The 26,327-nt window shown below is 43.0% G+C and overlaps 1 protein-coding gene across 1 annotated transcript in view; it reads left to right on the top strand.

Annotated features, from left to right (window-relative positions):
* Positions 1 to 26,327, top strand: part of SPON1 (spondin 1) — a 309,576-nt gene that overhangs the window by 166,933 nt on the left and 116,316 nt on the right. The window contains exon 6 of the mRNA XM_010388387.2: positions 18,139 to 18,287. Coding sequence (XP_010386689.1) covers positions 18,139 to 18,287 — 149 coding nt within the window. The remainder of the gene's footprint in view (positions 1 to 18,138; positions 18,288 to 26,327) is intronic.

Genomic DNA, 26,327 nt, shown 5'->3' on the forward strand with positions numbered 1-26,327 from the left:
GAACTCCAATTACCCCATGTTAAACCACTTGTTTTTATTCCACAGTTATATGTACTCTAGTTCATTTTTTTCAGCCCATTTTTCTCTCTGCTTCATTTTGAATTGTTTTTATCACCCTATCTTTTAGTTCACTGATCTTTTCCTTTGCTGTGTTCAAACACAGATACTATATTTTTCATTTCTGAAATTTTCATTGGAGCTTTTAAAAATAGTTTTTATTTCTCTGCCAAAATTCCCTATCTATTCATTCATTATGTCCATTTTTTCTTTAAATCCTTGAACATATTGATAATAGCTGTTTTAAAGTTCTTGTATGTTAATCCCACATGTCAATCATCTTGGGAACTCCTGCTATTGACTGTGGGGCTTTTTCCTGGTTCTGGGTTACATTTCCTGCTTCTACACTGCTCTTGTAATTTTTTTTTTTTTTTTTTTTTTTTTTTTTTTTTTTTTTTTTTTGAGGCGGAGTCTCGCTCTGTCGCCCGGACTGGAGTGCAGTGGCCAGATCTCAGCTCACTGCAAGCTCCGCCTCCCGGGTTCACGCCATTCTCCTGCCTCAGCCTCCCGAGTAGCTGGGACTACAGGCGCCCGCCACCTCGCCCGGCTAGTTTTTGTATTTTTAGTAGAGACGGGGTTTCACCGTGTTAGCCAGGATGGTCTCGATCTCCTGACCTCGTGATCCGCCCGTCTCGGCCTCCCAAAGTGCTGGGATTACAGGCTTGAGCCACCGCGCCCGGCCAATTTTTTTTTTTTTTTGAGACAGGATCTCGTTCTGTCACCCAGGCTGGAATGAGTGGCAATCATAGCTCCCTTCAACCTTGAACCCCTGGACTCAAGTGATCCTCCCACCTTAGCCTCTGGAGTATCTGTGACTACAGGCATGCACCACCATGCCCAGCTAGTTTTTTAAAAAATTTTGTAGAGATGAGGCCTCACTATGTTGAACAAGTTGATCTCAAACTCCTGTGCTCAAGTTATCCTCTCACCTAGGCCTCCCAAAGTGCTAGGATTACAGGCTTGAGCACCATGCCCAGCCATGTCTAGAAATTTTTTATTGCATGATGGACATTGTAAATACTGTGTTGTTGAGTGTCTGGATTTTTTATCTTCCTTTAAAGAGTATGACAGATGGTTAATTTACTGATGGATCTGCTTGATTCCTTTCCCAGGCCTGTTTTCTAAGATTTGTTGGGGTAAGTCTAGAGTAGCCTTTACTCTAGGGCTAATGTAGTTTTGCCACTAAATTATAGCCTTTCTAGGGTTTCAGTTGAATGTACAGAGTGTTCAGCAAGGTCTCTCTAACATGGATGGGTAGACATTTTATATCTCTGGCATTGTGTGACCTCTAGAATCTCTATTCAGCTCTTAGCTCCCCAGGGGCTGTTCTCTGCCAGGCCTTGTAAAGTGTCACCCTGCACATGTGAAGCTTAGTGTTTGGTCAAAGATTTAAGGGGACTTCTGTGCATATTCTGAAGCTCCATCTCTGTGCAGCTTCCTCCTCTCTGGCATTCTAGCCCATAAATCCTATCTACTTCAGTTGCCCCAAATTCTTACCTCTACCTCCTCAGTTCAGACAGTTTATCATGCTCAGTTCTACTCCACCTTCCTGCACCGTAAACAAGAAAGTGTCTGTGGCAGAAAGCCTAAGCAAACATGGGTTCACCTCTTGTGTTTCCCTACTGTCAGTGATCATAGTCCTTTGCGGTCTGTTTTCCGACATTTGAAAACTGGTGTTTAATATATTTTGCCCATTTACAGTTATTTATGTCCAGAGGGCTAGTGCAGTGCCATTTACTTCATCAGAGTCAGAAGCAGAAGTCAAATGAGCACATACAGATCTGGGAGTAGTCTATAGACAGGACTATCTTATTCTCTTCTCTACTTCACATTGCCTTAAAGATAAAAAGTTTCTATTAAGACATTCATATCCCATCATGATCTGCCTGGCTGACTGATCTCATCACTGATCATCCAATCTTTATACACACACACACACACACACACACACACACACACACACACTACCATGACCTACTCGTAGTCTTACACATATCTCTAGCTTTTTCTTATGCCTCTGCTTTTGCATCTATTATTTTGTCTGCAAAAATAACCTTACCTGCCTTCCTAACTGCTACTTATCCTTCGGAATTTAGCTCACCTACCATCTCCTCCAGGACATCTCCTCTGGAACCATCTGGGTTAAGTGTCCCTTATATGTGCTCTGATATTCTGTGTTTGCCTTTATCAAAGTGGTATCACCCATGCTTTATTATAATTGCCTGTTATGACCTATCTTCCCTGCCCTTCACACCCCACTCTCCAGACAGAACATCTCTAGGACAGGGATCAAGTCTGAGTCATCTCAGAGTCTCTATGACCTGGCACAGGTTTTAAAACTTTTTGTATGAAGGGCCAGATAGTAAATATTTTAGGGCTTGTAGGCCAGTCATCTTGAGCTATAACTACTCAACTCTGCCGTTGTAGCATGAAAGTGGCCATAAACAATAGATAGATAATGCATAAAATATAAGACTTTATTGAAATGAAAACAGGCAACTGTAGCTTACTGATCCTTGGACTAGCACGTAGTATAATCCCAGTAAATGTTCATTGAATGAATTAATAAAATATTATTATTGGCGGCCTCAGAGGAAATAGAAAATAATGTTTTATAAGTGAAAGAATTTTCCTGGGAATGGAAAAGTGACACTTTCCATGAGGCCCTAGGGAAGGAAAAAAAGACAGTGGAGTGAAGAAGGCAGGATAATAGAAAACTGAGGGATTTCTGGCCTAAATGACAGACTTCCCCATGCATTGCTTTTGCCAGGAGGCCATTCTGGGATGGGATCCTGAAAACCAGAATGGTTTGGTCAGAGTAAGTTCCTGAGGCAGCCAAGAACAGAGAATGCCAAAGGACAAGTATAGGCTGTGTCCTGGGCAGCACCCAGGTGCAAACCCACAGAAGGCATGTTCTGCAGCCAAATTCAAAGTGTCAGAAACCAGGCAGGTTCTGGAACTGTGCCTAGCATGAATATAACAAGGGCAAGAGGGATGTGAGATCCAAAACAACTTTTATGAATAGAACTGGCAGGTTCACAATACTTTTCTGTTGGTCACTGGCCACATTGTGCATGGATGAGTCTGTAGATGGGTTAACCTTGGTCTTCTCAGAAGAGTTAAGTGACCAGGTCATCTACTAAGAAATAAAAGGAGGAGGGGAGCCTAGAACTTAGAGGCTGGAGGAGCTCTGTCATGTATAACAACTATAGCAAATTCCATAAGGGCCCAATCAGGGCGCAAAACAAAGATTTGCTGAAAGTAATATGGGTGAGGCTGAGGTTAGATAACAGAAGTTTGCAGCAATCTAATCACTAAGGTTGTAGAACATTCTGTGGAGAACCATTACGAATGCGTATCAAGGAAATGAATAGGTGGCTTGCTACAGAATTGGGATTGGCAGGGGAATGCAGCCACTGGCCAGGAAATCCAGATAGTCACTGAACACCTGTTGTATTAAGGTTCTCCTAAGAAATAAAATCAACAGGGTATGTTGGGGGGCAGGGCGGTGGTGAAGAGATTTATAAGGATGTGGCTTTCCTGAGTACAGAGGCCGAGAAGTCCCAAGACATGCAGTTAGCAAGCTGGAGTCCTAGGGGAACCAACCGTGTAGTTCCAGTCTGAGTGTAAAGGCCTGGGAACCAGGGTTGTTGATGGTTCAGTTCCAGTCCTAAGGCCAGTAGGCTGAAGACCCAGGAAGAGCCATTATTTTAGTTTAAGTCCAAAGGCAGGGGGAAAAAAGCAAGGTTCCAGCTTAAAGGCAATTAAGCAGAAGGCATTTCCTCTTCCTCCAGGGAGAGTCAGTCTTTACGTTCTATACAGGTCTTCAACTGACTAGATAGGGCCCACCCACAATAGGGAGGGCAGTCTGTTTTACTCTGTCAATTCAAATATTCATCCAGAACACCCTCATAGACATAACCAGTTTGATCAAATGTCTGCCCTCCCCATAGTCCAGTCAGGTTGACATATAAAATTAACCATCACACTGCCATCTGCAGAACACCTCAGAGAATCTATCTACCATGCACCCTGTCTCCTTCAACACTAGACAAAATGTCAGACAGAGTTATTTGATTAGCACTTGGTGTTTCAAGCATCATTGTGAACACTGGTAATTTAGTACCAATGATGACAGCAGAAAGGATGTTAGGAAGAAGGTTGCTACACATATACTCAAAATTATCTCCCTGGAGTAGCTTTTTAGACAAATGCACCTGGTTGGCCATCAGTATCTTAAACTTACCTGTCTAATTATTTCTTCCTCCCAGCTTCCCCCCACCTCTGTACCTCATCTAAGCTATTGGGAATAAAAATCCAAACCCAGATAGGCCACTTGAACTCTGCTGGAACCAGTGAGGGACATGCAAAATCAAAAAGCCATGTCCTTACCTGAAAGTCAAAAAGGATAGTGATAGTCTGCTTCTCTGCTACTTCTCCCTATGTCTGAGTCCCCAGTGTTTCACCAAAGACTCCAGAAACTCTGAGTTTTCCTTTAAGGCCACAGCGTTTAACCTCATCTCCTTCTTCCCAGCCCTCCTGATACCTGAGTCTTTTCTCTCTCTTCCTCCATTTACTAGAGGATGCGGGGCCCAAGCATAAACTTTCTTGTGTCTCAGCTAACTGAGATCTGCTTAACCACCTCATTCTGCAGACCCCAGATCATGGAGTCCCATTTAGATGATTCCTTGACTCCTTTTTTCAGATTCAGATCCTTGCATGTGACATTCCTGTCATCTCCACTCCCCCAATCACCCAATTAGATTCTCTTTGGTTACCATACCTTACAGAAATATGTCTGCGTTTTCCCTGCTCTATTTAGATTTAATTTTACTAGCTAATATTTATTGACCCCATTTTATGTGCCAACCACTAGTCACTATTTCATGGACTTCAGTCTCAGAACAATACTAGGAGGCTGATTTTATTACTATCCCTATTTTACAAATGAAGAAACTGAGATTGAGAGTGACTAACTGATACGTTTAATGTAGAAAGTTTCAGAACCAAGACTAGAATATACATAGATCTGACCTCCAAAAAAAAAAAAACCAAAGATGGCCGAATAGGAACAGCTCAAGTCTCCAACTCCCAGCGCAAGCGACACAGAAGACCGGTGATTTCTGCATTTTCAACTGAGGTACTGGGGTCATCTCACTAGGGAGTGCTGGACAATCGGTGCTGGTCAGCTGCTGCAGCCCGACCAGCGAGAGCTAAAGCAGGGTGAGGCATCGCCTCACCTGGGAAGCACAAGGGGGAAGGGAATCCCTTTTCCTAGCCAGGGGAACTGAGACACACAACACCTGGAAAATCGGGTAACTCCCACCCCAATACTGCGCTTTAAGCAAACAGGCACACCAGAAGATTATATCCCACACATGGCCGGGAGGGTCCCACGGCCACGGAGCCTCCCTCATTGCTAGCACAGCAGTCTGCGATCTAACCGCAAGGCAGCAGTGAGGCTGGGGGAGGGGCGCCCGCCATTGCTGAGGCTTAAGTAGGTAAACAAAGCCACTGGGAAGCTCGAACTGGGTGGAGCTCACAGCAGCTCAAGGAAACCTGCCTGTCTCTGTAGACTCCACCTCTGGGGACAGGGCACAGCTAAACAACAACAACAAAAAAACCAGCAGAAACCTCTGCAGATGAAAACGACTCTGTCTGACAGCTTTGAAGAGAGCAGTGGATCTCCCAACACAAAGGTTGAGATCTGAGAAGGGACAGACTGCCTGCTCAACTGGGTCCCTGACCCCTGAGTAGCCTAACTGGGAGACATCCCCCACTAGGGGCACTCTGACACCCCACACCTCACAGGGTGGAGTACACCCCTAAGAGGAAGCTTCCAAAGTAAGAATCAGACAGGTACACTCGCTGTTCAGCAATATTCTATCTTCTGCAACCTCTGCTGCTGATACCCAGGCAAACAGGGTCTGGAGTGGACCTCAAGCAATCTCCAACAGACCTACAGCTGTGGGTCCTGACTGTTAGAAGGAAAACTATCAAACAGGAAAGACACCTATACCAAAACCCCATCAGTACGTCACCATCATCAAGGACCAGAGGCAGATAAAACCACAAAGATGGGGAAAAAGCAGGGCAGAAAAGCTGGAAATTCAAAAAATAAGAGCACATCTCCCCCTGCAAAGGAGCGCGGCTCATCGCCAGCAACGGATCAAAGCTGGTCAGAGAATGACTTTGACGAGATGAGAGAAGAAGGCTTCAGTCCATCAAACTTCTCAGAGCTAAAGGAGGAATTATGTACCCAGCGCAAAGAAACTAAAAATCTTGAAAAAAGAGTGGAAGAATTGACAGCTAGAATAATTAATGCAGAGAAGGTCATAAACGAAATGACAGAGATGAAAACCATGACACGAGAAATACGTGACAAATGCACAAGCTTCAGTAACCGACTCGATCAACTGGAAGAAAGAGTATCAGCGATTGAGGATCAAATGAATGAAATGAAGCAAGAAGAGAAACCAAAAGAAAAAAGAAGAAAAAGAAATGAACAAAGCCTGCAAGAAGTATGGGATTATGTAAAAAGACCAAATCTACGTCTGATTGGGGTGCCTGAAAGTGAGGGGGAAAATGGAACCAAGTTGGAAAACACTTTTCAGGATATCATCCAGGAGAACTTCCCCAACCTAGTAGGGCAGGCCAACATTCAAATTCAGGAAATACAGAGAACGCCACAAAGATACTCCTCGAGAAGAGCAACTCCAAGACACATAATTGCCAGATTCACCAAAGTTGAAATGAAGGAAAAAATGTTAAGGGCAGCCAGAGAGAAGGGTCGGGTTACCCACAAAGGGAAGCCCATCAGACTAACAGCAGATCTCTCGGCAGAAACTCTCCAAGCCAGAAGAGAGTGGGGGCCAATATTCAACATTCTTAAAGAAAAGAATTTTCAACCCAGAATTTCATATCCAGCCAAACTAAGTTTCATAAGTGAAGGAGAAATAAAATCCTTTACAGATAAGCAAATGCTTAGAGATTTTGTCACCACCAGGCCTGCCTTACAAGAGACCCTGAAGGAAGCCCTAAACATGGAAAGGAACAACCGGTACCAGCCATTGCAAAAACATGCCAAAATGTAAAGACCATCGAGGCTAGGAAGAAACTGCATCAACTAATGAGCAAAATAACCAGTTAATAATATCATAATGGCAGGATCAAGTTCACACATAACAATATTAACCTTAAATGTAAATGGACTAAATGCTCCAATTAAAAGACACAGACTGGCAAACTGGATAAAGAATCAAGACCCATCAGTCTGCTGTATTCAGGAGACCCAGCTCACATACAGAGACATACATAGGCTCAAAATAAAGGGATGGAGGAAGATCTACCAAGCAAATGGAGAACAAAAAAAAGCAGGGGTTGCAATCCTAGTCTCTGATAAAACAGACTTTAAACCATCAAAGATCAAAAGAGACAAAGAAGGCCATTACATAATGGTAAAGAGATCAATTCAACAGGAAGAGCTAGCTATCCTAAATATATATGCACCCAATACAGGAGCACCCAGATTCATAAAGCAAGTCCTTAGAGACTTACAAAGAGACTTAGACTCCCATACAATAATAATGGGAGACTTCAACACTCCACTGTTAACATTAGACAGATCAACAAGACAGAAAGTTAACAAGGATATCCAGGAATTGAACTCATCTCTGCACCAAGCGGACCTAATAGACATCTATAGAACTCTCCACCCCAAATCAACAGAATATACATTCTTCTCAGCACCACATCGCACTTATTCCAAAATTGACCACATAATCAGAAGTAAAGCACTCCTCAGCAAATGTAAAAGAACATAAGTAATAACAAGCTGTCTCTCAGACCACAGTGCAATCAAACTAGAACTTAGGACTAAGAAAATCAATCAAAACCGCTCAGCTACATGGAAACTGAACAACCTGCTCCTGAATGACTACTGGGTACATAATGAAATGAAGGCAGAAATAAAGATGTTCTTTGAAACCAATGAGAACAAAGATACAACATACCAGAATCTCTGGGACACATTTAAAGCAGTGTGTAGAGGGAAATTTATAGCACTAAATGCCCACAAGAGAAAGCTGGAAAGATCTAAAATTGACACTCTAACATCACAATTAAAAGAACTAGAGAGGCAAGAGCAAACACATTCAAAAGCTAGCAGAAGGCAAGAAATAACTAAGATCAGAGCAGAACTGAAGGAGATAGAGACCCAAAAAACCCTCCAAAAAAATCAATGAATCCAGGAGTTGGTTTTTTGAAAAGATCAACAAAATTGATAGACCGCTAGCAAGACTAACAAAGAAGAAAAGAGAGAAGAATCAAATAGACGCAATAAAAAATGATAAAGGGGATATCACCATGGACCCCACAGAAATACAAACTACCATCAGAGAATACTATAAACACCTCTATGCAAATCAACTAGAAAACCTAGAAGAAATGGATACTTTCCTGGACACTTACACTCTTCCAAGACTAAACCAGGAAGAAGTTGAATCCCTGAATAGACCAATAGCAGGCTCTGAAATTGAGGCAATAATTAATATTCTACCAACCAAAAAAAGTCCAGGACCAGATGGATTCACAGCTGAATTCTACCAGAGGTACAAGGAGGAGCTGGTACCATTCCTTCTGAAACTATTCCAATCAATAGAAAAAGAGGGAATCTTCCCTAACTCATTTTATGAGGCCAACATCATCCTGATACCAAAGCCTGGCAGAGACACAACAAAAAAAGAAAATTTTAGACCAATATCCCTGATGAACATCCATGCAAAAATCCTCAATAAAATACTGGCAAACCGGATTCAGCAGCACATCAAAAAGCTTATCCACCATGATCAAGTGGGCTTCATCCCTGGGATGCAAGGCTGGTTCAACATTCGCAAATCAATAAACATAATCCAGCATATAAACAGAACCAAAGACAAGAACCACATGATTGTCTCAATAGATGCAGAAAAGGCTTTTGACAAAATTCAACAGCCCTTCATGCTAAAAACTCTCAATAAATTCGGTATTGATGGGATGTATCTCAAAATAATAAGAGCTATTTATGACAAACCCACAGCCAATATCATACTGAATGGGCAAAAACTGGAAGCATTCCCTTTGAAAAGTGGCACAAGACAGGAATGCCCTCTCTCACCACTCCTATTCAACATAGTGTTGGAAGTTCTGGCTAGGGCAATCAGGCAAGAGAAAGAAATCAAGGGTATTCAGTTAGGAAAAGAAGAAGTCAAATTGTCCCTGTTTGCAGATGACGTGATTGTATATTTAGAAAACCCCATTGTCTCAGCCCAAAATCTCCTTAAGCTGATAAGCAACTTCAGCAAAGTCTCAGGATACAAAATTAATGTGCAAAAATCACAAGCATTCTTATACACCAGTAACAGACAAACAGAGAGCCAAATCAGGAATGAACTTCCATTCACAATTGCTTCAAAGAGAATAAAATACCTAGGAATCCAACTCACAAGGGATGTAAAGGACCTCTTCAAGGAGAACTACAAACCACTGCTCAGTGAAATAAAAGAGGACACAAACAAATGGAAGAACATACCATGCTCATGGATAGGAAGAATCAATATCGTGAAAATGGCCATACTGCCCAAGGTTATTTATAGATTCATGCCATCCCCATCAAGCTACCAATGAGTTTCTTCACAGAATTGGAAAAAACGGCTTTAAAGTTCATATGGAACCAAAAAAGACCCCGCATTGCCAAGACAATCCTAAGTCAAAAGAACAAAGCTGGAGGCATCACACTACCTGACTTCAAACTATACTGCAAGGCTACAGTAACCAAAACAGCATGGTACTGGTACCAAAACAGAGATATAGACCAATGGAACAGAACAGAGTCCTCAGAAATAATACCACACATCTACAGCCATCTGATCTTTGACAAACCTGACAAAAACAAGAAATGGGGAAAGGATTCCCTATTTAATAAATGGTGCTGGGCAAATTGGCTAGCCATAAGTAGAAAGCTGAAACTGGATCCTTTCCTTACCCCTTATACGAAGATTAATTCAAGATGGATTAGAGACTTAAATGTTAGACCTAATACCATAAAAACCCTAGAAGAAAACCTAGGTAGTATCATTCAGGACATAGGCATGGGCAAGGACTTCATGTCTGAAACACCAAAAGCAACAGCAGCAAAAGCCAAAATTGACAAATGGGATCTAATTAAACTAAAGAGCTTCTGCACAGCAAAAGAAACTACCATCAGAGTGAACAGGCAACCTACAGAATGGGAGAAAATTTTTACAATCTACTCATCTGACAAAGGGCTAATATCCAGAATCTACAAAGACCTCAAACAAATTTACAAGAAAAAAACAACCCCATCAAAAAGTGGACAAAGTATATGAACAGACATTTCTCAAAAGAAGACATTCATACAGCCAACAGACATGAAAAAATGCTCATCATCACTCGCCATCAGAGAAATGCAAATCAAAACCACAATGAGATACCATCTCACACCAGTTAGAATGGCAATCATTAAAAAGTCAGGAAACAACAGGTGCTGGAGAGGATGTGGAGAAATAGGAACACTTTTACACTGTTGGTGGCATTGTAATCTAGTTCAACCATTATGGAAAACAGTATGGCAGTTCCTCAAGGATCTAGAACTAGATGTACCATATGACCCAGCCATCCCACTACTGGGTATATACCCAAAGGATTATAAATCATGCTGCTATAAAGACACATGCACACGTATGTTTACTGCGGCACTATTCACAATAGCAAAGACTTGGAATCAACCCAAATGTCCATCTGTGACAGACTGGATTAAGAAAATGTGGCACATATAGACCATGGAATACTATGCAGCCATAAAAAATGATGAGTTTGTGTCCTTTGTAGGGACATGGATGCAGCTGGAAACCATCATTCTTAGCAAACTATCACAAGAAGAGAAAACCAAACACCGCATGTTCTCACTCATAGGTGGGAACTGAACAATGAGATCACTTGGACTCGGGAAGGGGAACATCACACACCGGGGCCTATCATGGGGAGGGGGGAGGGGGGAGGGATTGCATTGGGAGTTATACCTGATATAAATGACGAATTGATGGGTGCTGACGAGTTGATGGGTGCAGCACACCAACATGGCACAAGTATACATATGTAACAAACCTGCACGTTATGCACATGTACCCTAGAACTTAAAGTATAATAATATAAATTTTAAAACCCAGTTTTAACTACTTTACCAAAATGCCTCCCAAGGACTGTTCAGTCTTCTGTCTTACTGTCTCACACTCCTGGTCGCTTGTCCCCATTCCCCCTCCCACTCCCGTAAGTCAGACCCTGCATGATTCATGAAGGGAATGTCAAAGGGCCTCCTATTTGGTCTCCTCACCTTCATACCCTCTCCCTTCCTATCCCTGGGTATGTCCTACCTAAGGTATTGTACCATGCAGCAGAGAAGAGCTGGTCTTTGGTTCTTTGACTCAACTTTGAATCCCAGTGTCATCAGTTGCCTGCCTCTGCATTCTTGGGTTAACTGAATGAGAATAGCATCTGTATTAAGAATTTTCTTTTTGAGTGTTTAATGAGATAACATAGGTCAAGACCTTCCCATTGTGCCTGACACATAGTAAAGGCTCATGTATTAGTCCATTTTTACACTGACATAAAGAACTACCTGAGACTCTAATTTAAAAAGAGGTGTAATTGACTCACAGTTCCTCATGGCTGAGGAGGCCGCAAGAAACTTACAATTATGGCACAAGGTGAAAGACAAGCAAGCACCTTCTTCACAAGGTGGCAGGAGAGAGCAAGAGTGAAGGGGGAACTCCCACACACTTTTAAACTATCATATCTAATAGAACTCACTATCATGAGAACAGCATAAGGGATATCACCCCCATGATCCAATCACCTCTCACCAGGTCCCTCCCTCGACACGTGGTAATTACAACTTGAGATGATATTTGAGTGGAGACAGAGCCAAACCATATCATTCTGCCCCTGGACCCTCCCAAATTTCATGTCTTTCTCACATTTCAAAACACACTCCCAAATCTCATGTCTTTCTCACATTTCAAAACACAATCATGCCTTCCCAACAGTCCCCTAAAGTCTTAACTCATTCCAGTACTAACTCAAAAGTCCAAGTCCAGAGTCTCATCTGAGACAAGGGAAGTCCCTTCTGCCTATGAGCCTGTAAAATCAAAAGCAAATTAGTTACTTCCAAGATAAAATGAGGATACAGGCATTGGGTAGATGCTCCCATTCCAAATGGGAGAAATTGGCCAAAACAAAGGGACCACAGGCCCCAGTCTAATCCAAAACCCAAGGCAGTCATTAAACCTTAAAGCTCCAAAATAATCTCCTTTGACTCTGTGTCTCATATCCAGGCCACATCAATGTAAGAGGTGGGCTCCCAAGGCCTTGGGCAGCTCCACCCCTGTGGCTCTGCAGGATACAGCCCCCGAGGCTGCTTTCACAAACTGGTGTTGACTGCCCATAGCTTTTCCAGGTACACAGTGCAAGCTGTCAGTGGATCTACCATTCAGGGGTCTGAAGGATGATGACCCTCTTCTCACAGCTCCACTAGGCAGTGTCCCAGTGGGGACTCTGTATGGTGAGTCGTCAGCCCCACATTTTCCCTCTGCATGGCCCTAGTAGAGGTTCTCCATGAGGGCTCTGCCCTGCAGCAGGCTTCTGCCTGGACATCCAGGCATTTCCATACATCCTCTGAAATCTAGGCAGAGGTTCCCAAACCTCAATTCTTGCCATCTATTTACCCACAGATCCCCAACACCACATAGAAGCAGCCAAGGCTTGGGGCTTACACCCTCTAAAGCAATGGCCCAAACTGCACCTTGGTTCCTTTTAGCCACAGCTGGAGCTTGAGCAGCTGGGACAAAAGTCGCCATGTCCCACGTCTGCACAGACCAGCAGGGCCCTGGTCCTGGCCCAGAAAACCATTTTCCCTCCTTGGTCTCCCAGCCTGTGATAGCAGGGGCTGCTGTGAAGATCTGTGAAATGCCCTTGGAGACATTTTCTCCATTGTCATGACTATTAACAGTTGGATTTTTACTTATGCAGATTTCTGCTTGAATTTCTCCCCAGAAAATGTTTTTTTTTGTTTTGTTTTGTTTTGTTTTGTTTTTACTACCACATAGGTTGCAAATTTTCCAAACTTTTATGCTCTGCTTCCCGTTTAAACATAAGTTCCAATTTCAGACCATCCCTTTGTGAATGTGTATGACCATATGCTTTTAGAATCAACGAGGTCAAATCTTAAATGCTTTGCTACTTAGAAATTTCTGCTGCTAGATATCCTAAATCCTCTCTTTCAAGTTGAAAGTTCCACAGATCTCTAGAGGAGAAGAAAAATGCTGCCAGTCCCTTTGCCAAAGTGTAGCAAGTGTAACGTTTACTTCCAGTTCCCAATAAGTTTCTTATTTTTATCTGAGACCACTTCAACCTCGACTTCATTGTCCATACCACTATCAGCATTTTGGTGAAATTCACTCAACAAGTCTCTAGGAAGTTTCAAACTTTCTCACGTCTTCCTGTCTTCTTGTGAGCCCTCCAAACTGTTCTGACCTCTGCCTGTTACCTGCTTCCAAAGTTGCTTCCACATTTTCAGGTATCTTTATAGCAGTACCCCACTTTGGGTACCAATTTTCTGTATTAGTCCATAAAGAACTACCTGAGACTCGGTAATTTACAAATAAAAGAAGTTTAATTGACTAACAGTTCAGCATGGCTGGGGAGGCCTCAGGAAACTTACAATCATCGCAGAAGGTGAAGGAGAAGCAGGCACCTTCTTCACAAGGCAGCAGGAGACAGCAAGAATGAAGGGGGTACTGCCACACACTTTCAAACCATCAGATCTCATGAGAACTCACTCACTATCATGAGAACAGCATAAGGGAAACTGCTTTCATGATCCAGTCACCTCCCACCAGGTCTCTCCCTCGACACATGGGAATTACAACTTGAGATGAAATTCAGGTAGGGACACAGAGCCAATCCATATCAGTTTAATACATGTTAACTATTGTTATGTCATTCTTCGCAGGAGAAACCTTCAATCCTGTTTCCCCCTTTCCCAATGCCATTTACCACCATGGGTACTCAGCACCCACCACAACCTAGCCCTGAAATTCTTTTTCATCTAATTTCTTTGTTTCTACAGTCCATCCAATCATCTCTTCTGTGTCCTGACCTCACAGTGGGATGTAGGGAGATGAACGTGTGTTCTGGAGTCAGGTAGATCTGGGCTTCAACCTCAGTTTTTCCCCTTCCTTGCTCTGTGAGTTTGGGCTGATTCCTTAAGCTCTCTGGGCCTCAGTTTCTTCATATGTAACATGAGGATAAGGTTATAGTGAGGATTACACATAGAAGAGCATCGTCCTAACACCTACTAGGTGTTTGTGCCTAGCATCTATATTGTTCATTAAATCCCTGCTCCAACTAGCCTGCCAGTCCTGCGCCCAGCACACTATCTTCTTTTCTATCTATTTCTTTACATCTCTAGGCACCCTTCTTCCAACTGGAAAGTTTCCTTGCTCCACCACCTTCTTTTGGATTGGTGCTTCATATCTGTAATAATACCAAGAGCTTTGTTTTGTACAATTCTTTACAGCTTTCACAATTCTTTCCAAAACTGTCTCAATTAATTTGTACAACTCTGGGAGATACTCCAGTTTGGTAATCATTATTTCTATTTTTTAAAGGGAAACCGAGGCTCTGAGAGATTGAATGACTGATTTATGGTTATAAATGGGGCTTGGAGGCTGGTCACCATGCCTTTCTTCCCTGCACCATTTTGCACCTGAGTGACTGCTGCTCACCTGACATCAATACCCTTTGTAATGTTGCAAATTGTTTTTCCACAGGTGCCTGTCTTGTCCCCCTAGGGCAGGGACATAGTCTTATTCCTTTCCCCTGGCCAAGTGCCTTTCAAATATCTGTTATTTGGTTGATGTCATTAAACGTGTTAAAATTTGAATTAGTATGTTATGTTGCAAGACCATTGCAGGAAACTAATAGCTGTATTGGCTATGAGGTTGAAGTGGTACAATTAAATTTTACTTAAGAGTGAGAATCATAAAGATAGGTCCCACGCTTGAGGTGCCTGCTTCTCTGCACTCGTGCCTTTGGACTTTGATTCCTTGGATCTGGGGAATTTGGAGTTGGCTGCTCCATCCTCTGTGCTCTGCATTCTTGTGCTATAAATAACCCTGACCACAGTGGACTGTAATTAATCCGCTTATCCATCTGTTTCCCCCACCCTCAGACTGTGAGTCCCTTCAGGGCAACACCATATCCAGTCCTCCTCAGTGTCCAGGGCCCGCCACTGTGCTTGGCACATAATGGAAGTTATATGAATAAGCCAGAAAGATCCATCTGGGTCCCTCCCCTAATCCCCTAGGATTGTACATGTTCCCATTATCTTACTTATAGTACATATTTCTTACCTCTTATACTGAATTAAAGGCAGGTTTCATGTTTTACTCAGTTTTGTAGCCTCCCTAACAACCATGAAAGGAAGAAACTATAATTATTGACTGTCTATTGTGTGCCAGTAGTGATTTTAATATATTGTCTCACTTTTAAATAATTTAATTTAATTATCATAATAGGTTGATAGGGTCGACATTATCATCCCTGAATTACAAATGAGGGAACTGAGACTCAGGGAAATAAAGTAATTGAATTTAACCAAGTTTACAAAGCCAGTAAGTGTCTATGCTAGCATTTCAATCCCTGTCTGCTGGCTCGAAGACCAATGCCTTTCTTTTTTGTTGTTGCTCTTTGTTTTTTAACAGCACATAGGATACTGCCTTAGCTTAGCAGGTGTCAACTCTGCTGAACTTATCAACTCTGCTGAACTAAGGCTTGAATTTAATCACAGTGAATCAAATCTGTGCAAGCTTGTTCCCAACTATGTCAAGTGCATATACTGCTGCCCTCCCATTTGATTGTCTGGATGAAATGCTTCTGGAAACATATACTGAGCACTAACAACACACTAGGCACAGCACTAGGTATTGGGCTGAAGGCAGGCTCCCTCAAGAAACGTTCGGCCTAGTGAAATAACAGACTGTAACAGTGATAATAAATGTGATTTGTGCTATGGCAAGACAGAAGACAAAAGCTTAGGTTGGCCTGCGGTGATCTTGAGGAACTTCTGAGTATTTTATAAAGGAGGAATGGGAGTTGGCTAAGCCAAACAAGAAGAGAGTACAGAGCAAAGAGTATATGGTAATTCTGCACTGAGGTATAGAATTTCAGGCGGGACAGGCCTGAAACAAGTAATATTTTGGTGGAGAAGGGCAGGGAGAGCAAGAGATTCTGAAGCTGGTCACTCTGTCCACATCACGAACCTAAGGCCATTACTGGCTACCAGCCATTGCCCCTACACAAGCGTACTTTGGCTTAGACGACAGCTAGGACTCTTCACTCAAGAAATGAGTTAGAGAAACAGCTGGCAGCATATCTATATGTCTACTCTAGGGATATGAGAGATGAGGGATAAACATGGGGTCTGCATTTTCCTGATGTGTAGGAAATAATGAACAAGCAATTGGGCAAACCCACATGGTCTTCTGCCTGGGGTGGGCCATGGCTGCCCTCAGCAGGCCAGGAAGGTGCAGCCTGGCTTTACACCTATATTCTTGATGTGCCCCTGGAGCAAAGGGCCATAGGGAAGCGATGTGAGCTGTAAACAGAACCAGGCCATGTTCAGAACCACTTTCTTAGGTGCTGGGCTGAAGAGTTCTGCCCACTCTTGGCTGCCAGGTGGGAAACTGAAAATGTCAGTTGGGTTCACCCAGTTCAAGTTTTCCTCTTTGCTATGCCTGAAAATGTTATTTAACTTGAGACTTTGTTTAAGCAACCAAAGAATGGCTGAGAATTGAGCCAACCCTGTGATGAACTAACTATATGTAACTTAGTAAATAATAAATTTTTATGTATCTATATTCATCACATGCAAAAACAAATCCAGTAGGGTGCTGATACTATCAGTTCCTTCTTCCTCCCTTCCTTGGGAACTTAAATAAAATCCTCAAGTCAAGTTCTGTCTTGGTCCAGCCCAGATCTTACTCTGTTTTCCCATGCTATTGTGTTGTGCATTAATTCCCTCCCACATCCTGCTGCAGCTGCCATCCCATGTGATCTTCACCAAATCACTGTGGACTGGTCACTTCCCCATATTCAAACTGTCTATCCCATCCTTTAAATTTAGTTATTGCCCCTTGTACTGAAATGTACATGAAACTCAGCTGAAATCAACCATGTTTACTTCTAAGGCTAGTCTGCACACATTTCTTCTATCTTTTGCTCCTTGCTTACCTCTCTAGCTCTCCACTCCAACTGTGCTCCCTCCAATGCATTCTTCACACTGCTGTCTGGATGATTTATCTAAAATTCAAATGCAATCATATCACTCCCCTGCCAGAACCCTTCAGTGGTTTTCAGATCCTTTCAAATGACATCCAAACTCCTGAAGCATTTAGAGCAAGGCCATTCATGAGCCAGCTTCCTCCTACCTCCCTGGCATCATCCCCTAACTTTCCCCTTGAAAGTTTGTGACACATCGATGCTGAATTAGTTATGACTCTCCAAACACACAATGTTATTTAATGTTTCTGAGTCTGGGTATGGCTATACCACCCTGAATACACCCAATCTTGTCTGATCTCAGAAGCTAAGCAGGGTCGGGCCCGGTTAGCACTTGGATGGGAGTCTGCCAGAACAGTCCTTTCTACTCTATTTTGCCTTACAAATATGATCAGCTTTTAACATTCTCTCAACTATCCCCTTCTCTGAGACTTTCCTAGACAGAACGCATCTCTGGGCTGCCTCTGTCTTGTTCAACACCTGCTATTACCTGTCTATACATTCCCAAGACCTATTTACTTATAGGAACTCTCTCTTATCACTGAATAGCACAGGGCCTAAGACAGAATAGGTGCTTAGTCAGTGCTCTTTGAATCATTGTCCAATTACGCATCCTCACCATCATTTAAGGGACTCATGTTTCAGCCACAGCCACACTGATAACTGCATCCTGATTGACTTTCCCAGGTCGGGCCAATCACTGGTCTGCAATCATCGGAGGATCCCACTCCAAGAATTATGTACTGTGGGAATATGGAGGATATGCCAGCGAAGGTGTCAAACAAGTTGCAGAATTGGGCTCACCCGTGAAAATGGAGGAAGAAATTCGACAACAGGTAAGACAAAAAAATCACAGAATGACCAAATAACAGAAATGCAATCAAAGCACTCCTTAGATATTGTTCCCAGAGGCTTGAAATTTGCAGTACAGTGTGCTAGAAGAAAATCTATTTGCTGAGTTTGGGGTTTTATGTTAAGTAGAGGACAGAGGCACAAATATCCATTTTGTTGTCTCAGATTGTCCCTGACTGCATTCATGTTTTCTTCAGCCTGTGCTAAATGCTGCTGCTGTGGCCACATTGTTGGGATGCCTTGTCTCTAGTCTCCTGAGAGTCAAAGCTGTGAATTAAGGTTTTCTTACTGTGATCTTTGAGAGGGTCAGAGGAGTAATAGTCAAGCTGTCCAGCCAAATCCCCAAAATAAGCGTTTGTGTGTTGGCATGTGCTTTTTGCAACTATGTCTTGAGGTACTTGATAAATTAGTCGTTAGTTCATCATAATCATTATGGACTAAGGCATCTTCTGTGTCCTATGTTGTGTGGGCCCAGGAGCAGTCCTATTATCTAGGCCCTCACTGATACCTATGCGAGATAAGGGAGAAAAAGCCCATAATTCTTGTCAATTCATTTGGCTGACAATGCCGTCATCCTTCATCAAAAGCCTGATTAGGTTGACACCAGAGAGGAGGCTAATGAGAGAACCTTGGAAGAAGAGCCACGTGGCTCAGTGGTGGTTTACTGCAAGACGTGGCAGGGCAGCTTTAGCCATCACTACCCACAAAAGCCCGTCCAGCCTGAGAGAGCACATGGGAGCATGTCCCACTGCCCACCAAGTGCTCTGGAGGAAGTAAGGAAAGAGGAAAGCATGCTTGGGATGTGATCATTTTACAACACAGGTCACTAAGAGGCTGTTGCCCTCCCTGTGCTCCTGTCCCACATCTCCTGAGACAATGCAGGAGGCTAAGGAAACACCAGGGACCCCATCTCCCAGTATGCATGTGCCCAGAGGCCTGAACTGCACAGCAGGGCAAGCACAGCTGAGGCCTGCAGTGCTCCCTACCATCTGGACTCCAGGCTGCCCACAAACCCTAAATCGGATGCAACAAAGGTCACTCTGACTCCTGCTATAAATCCCCTGAGGAATCAGAAAAATGCCCTAGAATGAGCTTATGTTTCTTATTAATTTGATTTAAAGTCTTTCCTCCTTTCTTGGAAAAAAAAGATGTTTGACCAGATGTTTTAAGAGTGCATTCTATTCATCCAAGATGAGCTATCTGACTATGCTCTGTTTCTCTGACTCTGGCTGCCGTGCCTCACAATTGGCATCGCTCCTTCAGACTATGGCAAAGTTATGCAGGGCACCATATTGGCGCTAGTCTGTCTAGCCTATCATGAGGGAACCCTTGTTTGAGATCCTGGGGGTCCACATTCCCAGTTCTCAAGTATGGAATTGTGCCTCCCTGATTTGTCAAGCTCCATAGTGTGGAATCTTGAAAACCTTTTGTTACAAATAGTAGTTGAAATATTAAAGTTTGCCAGTTAATTACATCAGGGTCAGGGACATCTTCACGATAATGTCAGTCTCACTTGTTGGCTTACTTGAGAGTTTTCTGGAAAAAGAAGCCTGCAGGAATTATATGTAACTGGAACTATGTTGTGCTGGTGAACATTATCTGACATGTGTCATAGCAATAAAAAGATTGAAAACTCATGGGTGGGACCCCCCACCACCACCACTGCCAGCCTCAGAATGTCCCTCTTAGGAAAAGGTTCTTTGGTATGTTCCTAGTCAGCATGCCTGTGATTGGCTTGTATTACCACACAGGCAACATCTGTCTGCCTATCCCAGCTGGCTAGTGTTTCAGACATACAGTCGTAATAATGAGTTTAATTATGGGTACCGCACATGGAATGAGCATATCTCAGAGCCCATCACTACCTTTCAGGCTCCCTGGGTGCTGGATATCTACTTTTAGCCCCCCTCACATCTAGGCTGAGAGGATGCTATTATTATCCCAGTTTTTCAGATAAGGAAACCAAGGCAAGGTCAACAGCAGAGAATACCAGGACTTAAACCCAACTCTGTCTGGCTCCAAAGCCCAGACAGTACTAGATGTATAATCTGCTCTGTGTAAACCTGGGGCCACTTGTTCAAAACTTGTTGAGAATCTCAAGATGGTAATACCGTGAATTTCATAGCACGGGGTCCTGTGAGATTGCACAGGTCACCTGCCCATGAAGCCAGGCCTACTTGTATACTTTCCCTGTCCCACACAGCTGCCCGACAGAGAAATTCCTCTTGCCAACCTCTCAATCTGGCCTCTGCTATCAGTGCCTCGGGTTCCCCAGCTCCTGGGAAAGTCAGTTGGATAGGGTGATTTCAGGATTCCAAATAATTCATCTTTCTAAATATTGTTCCCTGCAAGCACACAATTAATTATATTTTTTTGTAAGTCGGGTAAGAAACAACAGTAAAAGAAGCAAGAATGTGAATCCTCCTAGAATATGAAAGTGTCCTCTGAATAACCAGAAACTTGCTTGAAAACATCAACAAACTAACACAGTGTTCTCAGCCTTTAATACTTTTTATCCTACCAATCACTCTGTCAAAGAACCTGAGTCCAGCCATGATGAAAATAAAAAGCCCTCTTTTCTCAAGAAAGACATTTATATGCTTACCAGCATTCTCTTATTATAAACTTACTGCTCACTGCAAGTTTCAAGGGCATGAAGAATCACAATAGCTATTGTTGGAGGTAAATTTTATGCTGATGACTTTCAAGCACAAATGAACAAAAATACTAATCCCATTAATAGTGGAAAGTTATAATAATACTGTTGAGTATAAATTTTAATGTTACTATAACTGCAAAACACCAAGAAAATTAATGAAAAATTACAGCAGAATTATTGGCAGTAGTGGCACTCGTAGCTGGGGCTGGGGAAGGCCACAATGCTCGCTCCTTTGTGGGAAGACAAAGGCAAGTGGGTCCTGGTGGCCAGGACACCTAGGGACTGGGAATTAGAAATACTGAGCTATGGCTAGTCTGGCAGGTCACAAATGGGTAATCCAAGGCAGGCGGGGGCCGCAGGAAATGGTAGATCACACTTGTAGGTTGGTGTGGGAGTGGAAAGTGTGCTTATGAATACTCGTTATGAAAACACTTCATCCCACTAAGACCATTTCTACTTCAGTAAGCCCATATTTCTGGCATGTTTACTAAGTGTCTGGTTCTCTGCTGGATGCTGGCCCAAAGATGATGCCCCTTTCACTCAGTTATTCAGGCTAGAATCCTTGATCTCTCCACACCAAAACTCATGCCTTCTCTTTTAAATTCATCCAGTTCAATCTGCCCTCATCACCACCTCCCTCCACTTATCTCTTGCCTAAATTGCTGCACTAGCCTCCTGATGTCCCTGCCTCTGATTCTGCTCCTATTGCCCATGCTGCCCCAGGGCCATCTTTATAAAAAATAAATCAGATTATGCCGCTCCCCCACTTAAAATGTTTAATGGCTTCTCCTTAACCCTAAGATAAAGTCCAAATTCCTTATCATAGCCTGAATACCCTGTATGTCCTGGCCTTGTCTTACCTCTCCAATTTTATTTCTTGCTGCAACTCTAAATTTTGGGCATACAGAACCTCTTTCAGTCTGCACAAGAGGGCCATGCCCTTCTTGCCTCTGGACCTTCTCTCAGCCAGGACATCTTCCAGTAGCCTTGTAATTGGTGAACTCCTATTCATCCCTCAGAACTTAGCTTAGATGTTGCTTCTTCCAGGAGAAGTACAGAATCAGAAGAATTCCCTGATTCTGTACTAAATTGATCTTCCCAAGTGCTCTCCCAGCACTTTGTACTTCTCCTGTTGTTAGCATCATCACACTTACATATTTGTTTGATGTCTCTCCCTCACTAAACAACAAGGTTTAAAGCTGCCCTTCCCACTATTGTATCCCCTGAGCTTGGCATAGTATTGAATGCTTCCTAAATGTTTCTTGAATATATAGTTTGTTCATTCAATAACTTTATAAATATTTATTGAACTTTTTAGTTTATTCATTTGGTAATTTGACTGAACACCTACTATATGCTAGGCATTGCAGATGCAGCAGTAATCAAGAAAACTCCTTTCCTTCATGAGCCTACATCCTAACAGTGGAGAAAAGGAAAACAAGTAAAATACATATATTTAAGTGAAAAGAAACCAACAAGGGTGGTGGTGACATAAAGAGGATTAGGAGTAGGGAGGGGCCTGTTTTAGATAAACTGGTCAGGGAAAGTCTCCCTAACAAGTGACCGTGAAGCAGAAACCCAAAAGACAAGTGTAGGGGAAAATCATTTTAGATGCTAGCAACAGCACGTGCAAAGGGCCTATGGGAGAACACACCTTATTGTGCTTAGAACTAAAAAAAGACTAGTGTGGCACAAGGATAGTGAGGGGATTGTGGCACAAAAGGAGGCTGGAAAGTTAAATGCAGGACCACTTTGTCTCTACACAGACGAAATCCACAGACAAAGTGGGAGAGGCACATACATGATTATTTCCATAGAAGGAACTTTTTTGCTTAGAGGAATCTGTGCATCTGTTGGGGAAATGTGGGCACAAATGTGGGCAGGGCCTTGTTGGGTTTCCTCTCTGCTGGAGTCTCCTTTTCCAATCCACATCTGCTTCTTTCCACTATTCTAATCCTTCGTTAGGGCTACTTTTATCTCTTCAATAATTTTAAATATGTCTAATTGTCTCTTTCAGATTATTCTATTTTTTCATAATCTTAGAGACTACTTTTCCTTTTCATTGAACTTGCTCTCGGTGTCATTAGTTTGTTCTTTGGTTTTAAATTGTTTGATCATCTTCAGTGGTATTTGTTTTGTTTTTTTGAGATGGAGTTTTGCTCTTGTCACCCAGGCTAGAGTGCAGTGGTGCGATCTCAGCTCACTGCAACCTTCGCCTCCTGGGTTCAAGCAATTCTCCTGCCTCAGCCTCCTGAGTAGCTGGGATTACAGGCACCCACCATCATGCCCAGCTAATTTTTTTATTTTTAGTAGAGACAGGGTTTTATGTTGGTCAGGCTGATCTCGAACTCCTGACCTCAGGTGATCCACCCACCTTGGCCTTCCAAAGTGCTGGGATTACAGGCATGAGCCACCATACTCAGCCTTAGTAGTTTTTTTTTTTTTTTTCCTTTTTCTTTTTTTCCTGTTGGAGGAAAAAAGGTTCAAGTGATGGTGTCTTTACAGTGACTTTGTATTTTCTTCTCCTGGTCCCACCCAAGTTTTTGTGTCATTTCTCAGATTGGAATTGCCCACTGCACAGCTAGTATACATCTGGACCCTGCATTTACGCGTGAGAGAGATTAGGAATTCCATTTCTTGGAGGTGCCTCGGGCAGAAGCAAGCTTCCTTGCCTGGTTCCCAAATGCTTGATGGAGGGTTTTCTCATGCCCTATTCACAAACACGGTGCCCTTTAAAACATCCAACTGTACGCAGGCATGCCCTCCCATGCCCCACTTCTCACTGGCTCAAGATTTCCCCTTCTTTCCATGTATGGGCTGCTAAACCCCCGCCTCCAGCTCCTGGGGCCCATATCCCAGTCCAGGGCCCCAGCAGCTCACCACGCACTAGCTCCTGCTTACTGTTTTGAGTTAGACTTTCTTCCCCATTTCTGGCATCTGGGCAGTTTTTCTAAACTCATTTACATATTTCTGTAATGTGTTTTGTTATATTTGTCCAGCATTTCTATCTGTTTGTAGAAGGAAAGAGAACTTTTTGTGTCACTTCAGTTTTCCACATTTTCAGGTATCCAACTAATATCTGTAACACCTAACAAATATCTGAATTGATTGACAAGCAAGCCATGAATGGTTCTTGCATAAAACTCTGAGCTTTGAAGAGCCACCCATTTATTAAAAATCTATTAGAAAAATCACTCCAGCTTTTATATTCCTCTGGATTCAAGGCTTTCCTGACCATAAAAGGTCAGATAATGGTGGCCCCTAACATAGGCATTGATTATTTCACCTTCAGGAGACCTTGCTTTGGAGGATGACTTGAACCAGCCCACAGGATTATCACACCACCTGTGGCATGGGAAGCAATACACAAGCAGATGTTATTTTTCTTTAAAGTTGAAACAGTTTATATGGCTCCGGGGACTGGAAGAAAAGGTTTGAGAATTTTCTTTACTCATCACCTTTAAATCATTGGAGATGACATATGTCTACTAAACTATTGTTGTTTTCTGATTTTTGATTTTCTAAATTTTTAGAAAATCACTTTTCTTTCATTAAAACCATAGCCTGACTTCAAGTGTTTTCTATGAATCATGACATGCTGCCTCATCCGGTTTGGAAAAACCACACACACATACACACACCCCATCAGCTTTTATTTATAATAATAAAGGTCCAGTGATCTTCCATGCTTATGAGAAGCAGTGATGTATAATGTCTAAAAGCATTGCCTCTGAATCAAAATTTCTTGAGTTCAAATCCTCGCTCCATCCCCTGCTTACTGTGTGACTTTGGGCAAGTTATTTAACCCCTCTGTGTCTCAGTTCCCTCTTCTATGGGATGAAAATGGCAATTGTGCCAACCTCATAGGGTCATTTTGTGGGCTAAGTGAGCTGATAAGTGTCAAGTGCTTGGAGCAGAGCCTGCCCTAAGAAAGAGATTACTGGATGTTAGCTATCATTACCATGTTTTCATTCTTCAGCCTCTGTTTCCTCATCAGTAAAATGAGGGATTTGTCCTAAGACCTAAGAGCCCCTGCAGGGCTAGAAAATTTAATGTTGCAAGTTCATGTCATTTCTCAGCATGAAAAGGTCCAGAGGATGAGGCCACAACTCCTTTACCATCTACTTCAACTCCTTCAGAATCCCCAGGCTCTGCCCCAGCCTGCCCTCCTATCCCCACTTGACAATGTCATTTCCTAATTTGCCCTAACATTCTTTCCCAAAGTTGACCATAAGCAATTAAGGGTAAGAATTGAGCCTTCAAATGTAGAAAGAGCTACAGTAAAACTCCACACCCTTTACCAACTCACTGCTTTGCGCATGCTCCCTCCCTTCCTTGGAACAGTCTCATCAGGATGCTCGCCAGAGCTAGTTCAATGCCACCTCCAGAACAGCCCTAGAGGCAGCCATGGAGCGCATCTTCCTGAATTATCAGGACACAAGCCAAGGGGCAGAAATGTGGCCCCCAACCCAAGGAGAGAGGTGGTTTAGTGAAGTCTCGTTTGATTGTAACAGGAACCCATTGAAACTAACTCAAGAACAAAGGAAACTTTGTTGTAGAAAGAAAGTAGGACGCATGAGAACACAAGTTTGTGCAGAGTACAAAAAGCCTCATGAGAGCTGGAACTGGAAGGCATCAGGCTGAGATGACCACTAACTCTCTCTCCCTCCTCCACACTGCCACCAGTGTCAGGTGGTCTTTTCCATGCCCTTCCATGTGAATCTCTCCCCGACTATTTTTCAACAGAGCTGCTGCCTCTGCTTACTTGGTTTGCACATGGCCCCAAATGGTAGCCATAGGATCTTCCTCCTTGGCTTCTCACAGCTAGATGAGCAGTTTTGGTGACTCTTAGTTGAAGCACCAGAAAGACAGGTTGATCACTGGATAGCTTGGGCAATGGTGCCCCCTGCATCAGATAACAACCCTTACTCCAATCTAGTGGCCACCTCTGTGTAAAGAACCATCGGCCTGTTATTGTATCCAGTGGCTGTGGGGAGGGCAGTTTATACTAAAAAAGGGAACTGAAGGCCTGGGTGTCGTGGCTCATGCCTGTAATCCCAGTATTTTGGGAGGCTGAGGTGGGCAGATAACTTGAGCTCGGGAGCTCAAGACCAGCCTGGGCAACACAGTGATCCCTTGTCTCTGCAAGAAGTACCAAAAATTAGCCAGGCATGGAGGCGCACGCCTGTAGTCCCAGCAGTTGGGGAACTGAGGTAGAAGGATCACTTGGCCCAGGAGGCAGAGGCTGCAGTGAGCCATGATCACACCACCTTACTCCAGCCTGGGCGACAGAGTCAGACCCTGTTTCCAAAAAAAAAGGCAGGGGAAACTGAAGGTAGAAGATAAATTTGTATTTCAGGGCAGC

The sequence above is a fragment of the Rhinopithecus roxellana genome, chromosome 15 (assembly GCF_007565055.1).
Source record: "Rhinopithecus roxellana isolate Shanxi Qingling chromosome 15, ASM756505v1, whole genome shotgun sequence".
In the NCBI taxonomy this organism is placed as follows: domain Eukaryota; kingdom Metazoa; phylum Chordata; class Mammalia; order Primates; family Cercopithecidae; genus Rhinopithecus; species Rhinopithecus roxellana.